The 12,109-nt window shown below is 42.2% G+C and overlaps 1 protein-coding gene across 4 annotated transcripts in view; it reads right to left on the bottom strand.

Annotated features, from left to right (window-relative positions):
• The window catches only part of LOC143943056 (prostaglandin reductase 2-like), a 40,402-nt gene that overhangs the window by 11,279 nt on the left and 17,014 nt on the right, over positions 1 to 12,109 (bottom strand). For 3 of the 4 annotated variants that reach the window (XR_013264876.1, XM_077464555.1, XM_077464553.1), the window contains 4 exons: positions 11,851 to 12,021; positions 6,137 to 6,346; positions 4,518 to 4,639; positions 1,553 to 1,640 (listed from right to left, as the gene is read on the bottom strand). Coding sequence is in view for 3 of the 4 variants with exons in the window: in XM_077464555.1 (XP_077320681.1) it covers positions 1,553 to 1,640; positions 4,518 to 4,639; positions 6,137 to 6,346; positions 11,851 to 12,021 (591 nt within the window). In the remaining variant the exon portion in view is untranslated. The remainder of the gene's footprint in view (positions 1 to 1,552; positions 1,641 to 4,517; positions 4,640 to 6,136; positions 6,347 to 11,850; positions 12,022 to 12,109) is intronic. The other variant, XM_077464554.1, reaches the window with a different exon arrangement.

Below are 12,109 nucleotides of genomic sequence, written 5' to 3'. Positions count from 1 at the left end.
AACCAGAGGCAGTTAGATGCGTTTTTAAACACAGTACAAATGCATATGCAAGAACTTATTTCAATGAACCTAGTTTACAACTTGAAGTGCTTTCATGTCCATTTAAAAAAAAAAAAAAAAAAAAAGCAGAAAGCTGCATTTATCTGCACTGGAACACTGCAAATGCACATGAATGTGATCTCAAATTGACAAAAAAAATAAAATTAAAATAGAAATAGAAAAAAAAATCCAAAATATTTACTACAAACGCATATGCAGACATGTGCAGTGAATGTGTGGATTGTGGTGTAAACGGCACCTCAACAGTAAATATGTGATGAGGTTGGAAAAGCATGTAGCAGTGACTTTAGAACTTTTGGAATCTAGCGAGCCAGCTATTGCTCTATACTAGTGCCAACCAGTACATCTTAAAGCTCCCAGTTGCTACGAAAAAAAAAAAAAAATCTCCAAAACATCTGTTTCTGAACAAGGCATATTGTAAAATACTCACCACTCTTGAGTTTAGGCCTTGTTCACAAGGGCGTTTCCATGTGCGTCTCATGCAGAGCCCAGTTTTGCTGGTATGGTGATGCACAGGTATTGAGTGAATCCTTGTGGTGGCAGTTCATTAGATGTCTACTGGGATATGCAGCTACATGGACCCTGAATTAGGGTTACCACCTGTCTGGGATTCACCCAGACAGTTTAGGTTTTGAATCATGTGTCCAGGTTTCAGTCCACCTGAAACCCGGACACAATATTTAGATGGGAATTTAGCTCAGAACAGGGCCTGGCAGGAGGGTGAGGGGGCACTATGCATGCCACATTACCATTCTCTTTGGAGAACCCAAAGTTTTCCCAGGTCTTTTATAATCCTATAGAGTATGCTAGGAAAACAGTTTTGCTGTGCGCTGCTAAAGTGTTCGGGTTTGAAGAAAAAGTGGCAACCCTACCCTGAATGCACTCACACAGATGTTGCATTGGAACACAGCGACTGTGTCCCGTGCAGCCACATGTCCCAAAAGACATATATGAGACTGCCAGTAAAACATGGACCTGCACAGGACATGCAAGTAATCACCCATGTGAATGAGGCCCAACTGTCCTGAATCATATAGTACAGTGTTTCTCAACTCCAGTCCTCAAGGCCCCCCTAACAGGTCATGTTTTCAGACCTTCCATAATGTTGCACAGGTGATTTGATGAGTTTCAATGCCTTAGTAATTCCCACAGCCGTTTCATCTCAGTGAAATCCTGAAAACATGACCTGTTGGGGTGCCTTGAGGACTGGAGTTGAGAAACACTGCTCTAGTATCCTGGAGCGAAGGTCAGCAATAGCGGCTCCCATATTTCTCACAAAATAGGTTTCCCAATAAAAAGTGTGATCTTGGCAAACCACAACCTAGAGGAAAGGTGCCCCCCCCCCCCTAATGAGTATCTGTGCAATTCGGGTCATAGAATGGCACATGTACATAATTCTCTTCATTCTTACAACTATGCTGCTATCATGGATCGGAACCTGCATTAAGTGGAAACAAGTGCCAGCTTGGGGGATTAATTCAAAGAGTTTTACCTTTAGCCTTCCTGTCTTCACCCATTCACTTAGCTGTGCAAGGGCCGATCCCTCTTGATCTGCATAGTTCAGCACAAGAAATCTTTCCCTAGATTAAATAAAAGCAAGCAGGTTTATTCATCTAACTTGTTATTATTCTGTCCTTGCACATGCACAGAAAATCACAAGTGCAGGACTCAAGGCAGAGCTATTTGGCACATCTCTACACACATCAGAATGGCAGCAGCGTGGGTTCAAGTCCCTCTAGAGCAGACTGAAATTCTTCTTTAAAAGTGGAGCTCCAGCCCACCCCCCACCAAAAAAAATCTAAAGTCACCAGCTACCAATACTGTAGCTGCTGACTTTTAATATTGGGAAACTTACCTGTCCAGGGATCCGGCGATATCTGCACCCCAGCCGATTTTTCGATCAGCTCTCGGGTGCTGGGGCCGCCATTCCTTGTAAGGGAAACCAGCAGTGAAGCCGGCTGCCTACTGCACTGCGCTTTCTGAATGGCCCGGCGGCGAGGGGGGCTGAGTCGAGGTCCCCTGGAAGTGGGGACAGGTACCTGTCAAAAAGGTACACAACCCCCACCCTCCCCAAAAGGTGCCAAATGTGGCAGCGGAGGAAGCAAACAAACGGAGCTTCCCTTGTTGGGTGGAGCTCCGCTTTAAAGATATATTGAAAGTAATTTTGAAGCACTTTTAGAGCTCAACTCCCCAAAAAAATAAAATAAAGGTCGGCACCTCCATTGCAAGAGTTAACAGATCGTTTCCAGAGGAACTGCTGGTTTTCTAGGGGATGGTAAAAACATTTTCATCTTACCTGATCCCTGCTCCCCCAGTGGGATGGTACTTCCCTAAGGTCTGGTGATGGAATGTCCCTTGGCAGCCACACATTTAGCCCTGCATGCTTCTTGATGCTGTCAGAGGACTTAAGGCCATCCATAGAAGGTTCGAACCATGTATGGGCAGGCTGAATGTACCCAAGTTGATTTAGCAACTTCTATACAACCAGCCTGCTGGATTTTAAATGTGATTATCGCTAGCTGCTACCAATTATCATGGTTATCCCAGCGGGAGAGATTTCCCTGTCAGAACTGCCTGTGTTGATGGTGGAATCAACCCGTGTTTGCAGGAAAGAAATTCACTCCATGGCCTTCTTTAGAGTGCTAAAGTTCAGAGGAGAAGAAGCAGGGCGACCAGCCTAGCAATGCAGAGGAACCTGCAGGAGCCAAGGATCAAGTAAAACTGCTTTTTCAGCTTGAAATATACAGCTTTGATTCAAAATTATACCTGTTGATCTTGCTATAAAGAAGTTTGTTTAGGCACTTCCCATTTTAGGGTGACAACACTCTGTCCTCATCACCCTGACACAAAGGCTTCAGATGGAGGATACCAAGCGTTGTCTCTACACACATTACGCAGGTATTGCCCATGGTTATCACCATCGGCCGTAAGAATTGTTGTTTTTTTTTTTTTTTTTTTTTTAACAGACAATTATTTGCCAAGCAGCCATTGGCTGTAAAGAGCTGCATGAGAAGCAACAAAGGATACAAGAAAGATATAGAAATACTTGTTCTGCAAATTTAGTATAAAAAACGCACTGCATTAGTTTCCATGGAAAACACAAGATCACTACACATTGAATAAGGTTCACCAACTGCATCGTGGAGGTGTTCATAACTGCTCCTGATCACATGAACAGGCCTGTATATGCCTTCCCGAGGAGGGGGACCTTGCGAGCGCTGCAGGACTTCAATCTATGGCAGCATATTGCATTACCAATGGTTTGGTGGTCCCAACTGCCTTGAGATCATTCACAAGCCAGGTTTGGGCTGATCCCTCCCTTTTCTCATGATCATCCTTGCCCCTAAGGTGAAATATTGCACGGAGCTCCAAACTTGATAGTTATTTTGTATTTCTTCCATTTGCAAATAATCACTCCAACAGTTGTCTCCTTGTCACTAAGTTTCTTGCGGATGGTCTTGTAGCCCATTTTAGCCTTCAACAGGTCTATAATCTTGTCCCTAATGTCCTATGAGAGCTCTTTGGTCTTGCCCATGATGGTGAGCTTTGAATGGAAGAAAAATTCTGTGGACAGGTGTCTTTTATACAAATAATGAGTTGTCGTTAGAAACAACTTCTTAAATTGACAGGACTAATCTGTGTACCACATGAGCACATACTGTAGCCAGGCTGTGGGAGCCAGAATTTTTGCTGGTTGGTAGGGGATCAAATATTTACCGTATTTATCGGCGTATAACATGCACCCAAAGTTTAGGAGGGAATTTTAAGGAACATTAAATTTGAATGCCCATCAATGCAGCCTTATCAGTGTCCATCTGCAGCCTTGTCTATCATTGCACCCTTGTCAGTGTCATATGCAGCTTGGTCATGCAGCCTTGCCCATCATTTGCAGCCTTGTCAGTGTCATATGCAGCTTGGTCATGCAGCCTAGTCCATCATTTGCAGCGTTTTTTTTTTTAAATGGTGGCAGCTTTTGGCTGTTCTCGCAAGCTTTTGGCCGCCGAGAACGGCCGAAAGCCGCTGAGAAGGGCCGAAGGTGGCTGAAAGCCACCCAGAGGCTCAAAACGGCGAGGATCTGCGTATAACATGCACCCGCGATTTTCCCCTGATTTTAAGGGGAAAAAGTACATGTTTTATGCCAATAAATACAGTATTTTACTCACTGAACTCCAACTCAATTTATAACATTTGGATCGTGTTTTTTCTGGATTTTAGTTGCTATTCTGTCTCTATCATTTAAAATATACCTATGATAAAAATAATAGACCCTTCATTTCTCTATAAACTTACAATATCTGTAGAGGATCAAATACTTATTTTCCCCACTGTTAACATATCTGATGCATTACAGGAATGAAAGTAAATTTGGTCACAGTGTGGTCAACTTGGTAAATATTAAGCAGTGCCACAAAATATATACACAATATCCCTAGCCAATCATAACACAGTACACCAACCTTGTAATATTGCGTTCTTTCAGGATGGACTCCGTTTGGGGATTAAGTGGAGGCGGGTAGGGAACATCCTTGTTATACTGAGAAATCTGACCACACAGAATAACATGGCTGGTTTTGTTCATCTACTGACAAGAAAGTACAATAGGATCAGCATTTTATGCACTTTATCCTCTTACTAAAATTAAAAATACATTTTTAGCTGAGTCACTAGATTAAGATCCATGGTCTATCTATGATTAATGTGATTAAAGGAACCCTGCACTGCAAGGGAAATAGTAAGTTGCCATTACCTACATATTGTTTAGAACAGTGGTCTCCAAACTGGGGCCCTTTGCTTGCTTTTAACCTGCCCTTGGGGCACAGTCCACACCCTGACCCCCCTCTGTCAGCAACAGTGGAGCATACTTCCTGCCACTGACAATGGGCATTAGTCCTCTGACTGACACAAACTATGGCACATTATTTCTCCCATTGATACCAATGGGGGACTGTTCCCCTCACTGACACCAATGATGGGGCACTATTCTGCCCAATGACTCCAACAACATGACACTGCTATGCCCACTGATACCAATAACGGGGTGCTATTTCCCTATCGATACCAATAATGGGGCAGTATTACTCCCCCTAATACCAATGATGGGGCATTGTTTAATCCCACTGATGCCAGGACATTTTCTTCTCCCAATGGCAACAGTCCAGCCCTCCTAAAGGAAGCTCGGACACCCCTTGTTTAGAAAACGTTAGTTGCCTGGATGTCATATAGAATCAAGTGCTTCAAAAATATAAGTCTATTAACTTGACAAATACACAGATGCATAATTCTGCATGCTTGTGCCAGGTCAATGGCACCATGTGTTGTAGCTATAATACAGCCAAGCAGCTACCATTTCCAGAAGGGGTCATTAACAGTGTTATTAAATATAATTTGTCTGGAAATAATTGTGGCCTGACTTCCACATTTTCTTGCAAAGCTGATGTTTCAAAATGTTAATGAAAAATATACACATTTTCTACACATGCATGGAACAGCTATAAGAAGACAGTCAAATCTGTAGGTAAAACAGTGCTATCTAAAGCCAAGGAAGACTTGTTGTCTATGACCCCAATGGGGAGATCTTTCATCACTTCCTGTCCCTGTGACACCTGTAAAAGCAATCAGGCGAGGGTTGCATCTGTAAATGCCAGACAGCAATAAAAAGATTGTCAGGAATTATATCCCTATTCTTACAAATCTGAACAGCTTTTATAAACCCTGATTAAAAGGTAATTTTTTGACACCGGTGATGATGACTGCTTCAGTGGGAAGGACACGGTGTGCTTGGTATGCCCTGTGTACTTAGGTGATTTTTGTGGCCATATGTTGCATGCCACAATGGTTAAGCACTGGCCACTTAAACATGTATATTTATCCATTGACTTGGAAAGGTTTTACAAAAAGCCAGGATATGGTTTCTGATAACACAAAAGTGGGCAGGTCTGTCCGTTGTCCTGTGCTTGAATTACAAGACCAATATCATTACAAACTTAAAAAATGCAGTTGCCATGTGCATTGTCACAACCATGGCATTGTATGAAATACACACACTCCTATACAGTACCTAAGCAATCATATTTACCTGACTGATAACAATGTCGCTGATTTCGCCTCCAACATTGTCAAAGTAGATATCCACACCATCAGGACAGCAGACTCTTAACCTTTCTTCAAGTCCTGGCTCCTTGTAGCTCAAAGCCTTTTCAAAACCCAACTCGGAGGTCAAAATGGCACATTTTTCATTTGTTCCACAGATCCCTACAATACGGGAGCAGCCGAAGAGGTGGCCGATCTAGGATAAAGCATCAATATTAGAGATGGCACTGGTGTCAGGGATGCTGTCACAGCAACAATTGGAATACACAAAGCTGAAAACTATCCCATATATAGTGACAGCAGCAGACTTACAGTCCTGAAACGCTGGAAGCATGCACCGATTTATATGCTTTTGGCCTCGTGCACATAGGCATATATATATATATATATATATATATATATATATATATATATATATATATAAAAAAAAAAAAAAAACACACTGGTGTTCTAGTGAGCCCATACAGTTAGAACACACTGAGGGAACACAGTTAACCCCTTCCCTGCCAGTGTCATTTATACATTGATCAGTGCATTTTTTTTTTTTTGCATTGATCAATGTAAGAAATGTCACTGGTCCCCAAATAGTGTCACTTAGGGTTTAGTCCTAATTTCTTTATCGTACATCACGGGTCACATAGCAACCATAATAATGACTATGTGGGATGTCCTAAAGCAATGCACTTGAGGGGAGCAAGACACAATCACAAACTGCCATCTGAGAAGGACTCCTTCTGCCACCCAAAACATACTGTGGCCAAAGCAGTATCCTACGTGGCTTTGATATCCATCTGGTAAAATTCTGTGAATGTATGAACAAAAGACCATGTAATGGCCTTAAATCCTGAGCCACTGACACCTGATAGCCCAAGATGTCCTCACACACCTGGTAGCGAGCGCCTTTACCAAAAAAAAAAAAAAAAGAAAAGGGGATCTTGCCCTTTCAAGCCATAGGCTCGAATAATTCACTGGCAAATCCAAATGAAAATAGTTAACTTGGATGTCTCCTGATCATCCTGGGCTTTACTGGCATCACAAACCAGAATTCCTGACCTGTACCGACAAATCAAGTAATTCTAACCGCCAGAATTACCCCCAGAGTATGCAGTGATCCAACTCATAAAAGAATGCAAGAGTGTCTTGATTTAAGTGAAAACCAGACACCATACTAGGCAAAAAATAGATGACACCTCCCTCACATCACCCTAATATGATGCGAGAGCAAAAACGGCTCCTTGCATGAAGTGAAGTGATAGCAACCAAAGAAGCCACCTTCCGAGATAAAAGGCTAACAGAATCTCTCGATTGGTTCAAAAAGTGGCCTCAGGAATGACCTGACGGGCGAGACAGTCTATGACGTTACACGCTGTATAAAGTATGAATCAAGGCATGAGAAACAACAGCCCCTGGAAAAAAAAACATATAGGGATGAACCTGACCGTTAACGGTACTTAACCACTTTCAGACCATTTTGCTGGCTTAAGACCAGACCACTTTTTCCTATTCTGCACTGCGTCGCTTTAACTGACAATTGTGCGGTCATGCGACATGGCTCCCAAACAAAATTGACGTCCTTTTTTTCCCCACAAATAGAGCTTTCTTTTGGTGGTCTTTGATCACCCCTGCATTTTTAATTTTTTGCGCTATAAACAAAAAATAGAGCGTCAATTTTGAAAAAAAAAAGCATTATTTTTTACTTTTTGTTATAATAAATATCCCCAAAAAATATATAAAAAAACATTTTTTTCCCCTCAGTTTAGGCCAATACGTATTCTTCTACATATTTTTGGTAAAAAAAGAAAAAAAAAAAAAATCGCAATAATCGATTATTGATTGGTTTGCGCAAAAGTTATAGCGTCTACAAAATAGGGGATAGTTTATGGCATTTTTATAAATTTTTTTTTTTTTTTTTTTTTTTTTTTTTTTTACTAGTAATGGCGGTGATCAGCAGTTTTTATTGTGACTGCGACATTATGGCAGACACATCGGACATTTTTGACACATTTTTGGGAACATTGTCATTTATACAGCAATCACTGCTATACAAATGCAGTGATTCCTTTGTAAATGACACTGGCAGTGAAGGGGTTAACCAGTGGGTGGCAGTGTAGGGGTTAAGTGTTCCTAGGTGTGTGTTACTAACTCTGGGGGGCTGGGCTTTGTTTTAGTGTACACAATGATCTCTGCTCCAATCACATGGAGCAGAGATCACCGTCACTTGTTGCTAGGCAGAACGGGGAGATGCTGTTTACAACGGCATCTCCTCGTTCAGCCGCCCCGTGAGACGATCGTGGGTATGCGATCGAGTCCGCGGGACCCGCGACCGGACTCACGGGGGTCCCGACCGGCACATGAGAGCGCCGCCGGTGGCAAACTCGCGATGGCAGAGCGGCATTTAAAACTGGACGTACCTGTACGCCATTATGCCTGCCCGTTCCATTCTGCCGACATACATTGGCGTGCGCCGGTCAGGAAGTGGTTAAAAAGGAATTAAACTCTGTCCCTCAGATGCTAAAAAAAAAAAAAAAAAAAAAAAAAAAAAAAAAAAAAAACACACACACACACACAGTATAATAAAGTATTACAACACATTCTACAGTATAATAACCCCCATTTGCGTGTTTCTTACTTTTTTTGCAGCAGTTTAAAAATCCGTGCTTCCTAGTATAAGTCAGCTCCATGTTAAGTGTGGTTTTCCGAGCCCGCGTTGTAATAAACTTCCGCCCTCTTTTTTATTCCCAGCTGTAATCTCGCTCATGCACCGTTCTTCCTTAGCCAAGCCTTGTTCTAGCCCCCCAGGGTTGCTATGGCAACCGTGTCCCACCTATCATAGAAGACCTATTTGACAATTAAGGTCATGTGTATCAGGCACTTCTGAATGTGACTAAAATCTTGCGGTATCTCGGTGCAGTGCCGCAGAGAGGGGAAATGACGGACACGGCATACTTTTTAATGGACTGATGGCACAAAGAGCATGCCGTTAATCAGGGAGAAGATGTGACGTCATTAAATAGAACGGGACAGATTACAAGTAAACAGAGGAGGTATAGTGACATCTACACAGCGATTTGCACTGTATTCACTGCTGATTAACATGAGCAAAAGTTATGTGGGAGGGTTTACAAGCACTTTAAGGTCAATCTCCTTTCCCCTACCGATTGGAGAAAGAAAGAAAATCTCCCACTGACATATTTCTGCGGGTGCCGCTTCCTGACTTCACCCCAGGCAAAAAAATATTTCCAAGTCCTGTAACTGAAATTCCCCAAAGCTGGCTTCCAGGAGCTCAACAGTGTGGAGATACACGATTCAAGACCATTAGGTCCAACTGGACTGAGTGTTCAAGAAGCGACCCTAGCAAGATTTGTTATGTCAGTGTACCAAGCCCTCCTGGGCTAATTCGGCTAACACTGCTATCAGTGTTACCACCTCCCAGATTCTTCGCAAAAGATCTGAGAGAAGTTGAAACAGAGGGAGAACTGGTCCCTAAGGTGTTACCAATGCATCTACCCCTATTGCCAGTGGGACCCTGTTCTTGGACACAACCTGTCCCAACTTGTTGTAGAACTTGGAATCTAGATTTACCTGCAGAGTTCCTTTTGCCACTATTCTATACCTGGAATATGCACGGATGATAGACAGTCCTTGTGCTGTCCCAGACAGAATGTGGTTTACCTTCCTGAGTCACATGACTCGTGGTGCCACCCGGTGGTTTATATATATGCCCCTGCAGAGGCTTTCCCGGATAGAACCTAAAACTGGTTTGTAACATAATCCAGAGCAAGGCGTAGTGGCCAAAAGCTCTAAGACAGGGCTCGACAAAACCCAGGCGCCAGGTCGCATTTGCGACTAGAATTAGCGACCTGGCGCAGCACAGCTGGGGTATGCTGTCTCCGCGGACCCCCCCGGCGCGATGGCGTCTGGCTGCGCCGCCAGCGGCCGTTAATTGAGCCCCCGGCTTTTAGGCCTTCTACGATCCTATTGTTCCTTCTGGAATCTGGCGCCCTCTTGTGGTGGCCGTTGGAATTACAACCACAACAATGCTAATGGATGCAATGCTAATTCCCCTGCCTGCCAGCCTATCTTCCTTCCCTTTACTCAGAACCCCTAAACATTATATATATATATATATATATATATATATATATATATATATATATTTTATTCTAACACCCTAGAGAATAAAATGGTGGTCGTTGCAATACTGTCTGTCACACCGTATTTGCATAGAGGACTTACAAGCGCATTTTTTTGGGGAATATTTAAATAAAATAAAAAAATAAGACAACAGTAAAAGTTATCCCAATTTTTTTTTTATATTGTGAAAGATAATGTTACGTCGAGTAAATCGATACCCAACATGTCATGCTTCAAAATTGCGCCCGCTCATGGAATGGCGACAAACTTTTACCCTTTAAAATCTCCATAGGCGACGTTTAAAAAATTCTACAGGTTGCACTTTTTAAGTTACAGAGGAGGTCTGGGGCTAGAATTATTGCTCTCACTCTACCGATCGCAGCGATACCTCACATGTGTGGGTTTGAACACCGCTTTCATATATGCGTTCGCTTCTGCACGCAAGCTTGGCGGGACAGGGCGCGTTTAAAATATTTTTTTTATTTTTATTATTTTAACTTTTATTTTTATTTTTTTCACTGTTCTTTAAAAAAAAAAAAAAAAAATTTGTGTCACTTTTATTCCTATTACAAGGAATGTAAAAATCCCTTGTAATAGAAAAAAAGCATGACAGGTCCTCTTGTATATGAGATCTGGGGTCAGAGAGACCTCACATCTCATATTTACACTAAAATGCAATTTAAAAAAAATTTGTCGTTTGAAAAAAAAAAATAAAAATTAAATGTCCCTCTAAGAGCTATGGGCAATGACTTGGAGTTGGAGTTTACAACAGCATCTCCCATTTCTCCTTTCCCGTCAGACGATCGTGGGTATCCCCGCGGCGATTGAGTCCGCGGGACCCGTGACCGGACTCACGGGGGTTCCCGACCGGCACGCGATGGCAGGGCGGCAAATTCAACTGGACGTACCTGTACGCCAGTTTGCCTGTCCGTGCCATTCTGCTGACGTACATTGTGCACCGATCGGGAAGTGGTTAAGAGGCAAAAAAATTGCCCCAAAGCTGAGTTAGAAGAGATTATGAGCATTACATTAAATCCCCATACACACTATCAGTTTTTCTGCTCAGCAGAAAAACTGATAGTGTGTATATCGGGCATAAGGCAAGCATATTTTATACTTAATTTTTCTGGCATGTCCAGGCAGAGAGATCCAGCAGAGATGGGAGTATTTTAAAATGCCCATGCGCAATGGGCACATGCAAACATTATGAGTATGGATACACAATCAGTATTGAGTCCAGTGTGACAATGTTCCTATGCTTGTTATCCGTGCATGTAAGAAATACAGTGCATAACTTATACACAATATAATATACATATATTAAACCTCCTAGCATCACCGGACTACTAAAAATAGTCATATTATAAATCTCTTGGTCTCTACAGAACATGACACAACATGATCTATGAAATGCATGGGATTATTTTATTTTTTTTAATCACATTATAGCTATGGTTTTCAAAGGATCAAAATAAGGGAATTGATGGAATTTAAAATGATTAATTGTACCTTAGAGAATCAAAGAATTTTACACTGCCTAATGAAGTTAAAGATACAGTGACTTACCTGACCGGCTAGGGAACCACAAGCTCCAGCAGCACCACTAACCACCATCGTCTGATTAGCTCCAGGGATCACATGACCCTTCTCCTTCACACCGAGGTAAGCTGTCAATCCGGTCATTCCAACTGCACCCAACAAAAGTGACAAGTGGCCGTCCACAAGATTCGGGTCTACCTATATTAAATATAAAGAGGGTTAACACTTCTGTTGCACTGAGTGATCTGTAGTCATTGTCACTATAGTTTTGTTTCTTCTATTATTT

Source organism: Lithobates pipiens, unplaced genomic scaffold (assembly GCF_037356315.1).
Source record: "Lithobates pipiens isolate NorthernLeopardFrog02 unplaced genomic scaffold, aLitPip1_a1.2 Scaffold_30, whole genome shotgun sequence".
In the NCBI taxonomy this organism is placed as follows: domain Eukaryota; kingdom Metazoa; phylum Chordata; class Amphibia; order Anura; family Ranidae; genus Lithobates; species Lithobates pipiens.
Note: the sequence above shows the minus strand (reverse complement) of the source record. Positions and strands in the feature narration are given on the sequence as shown.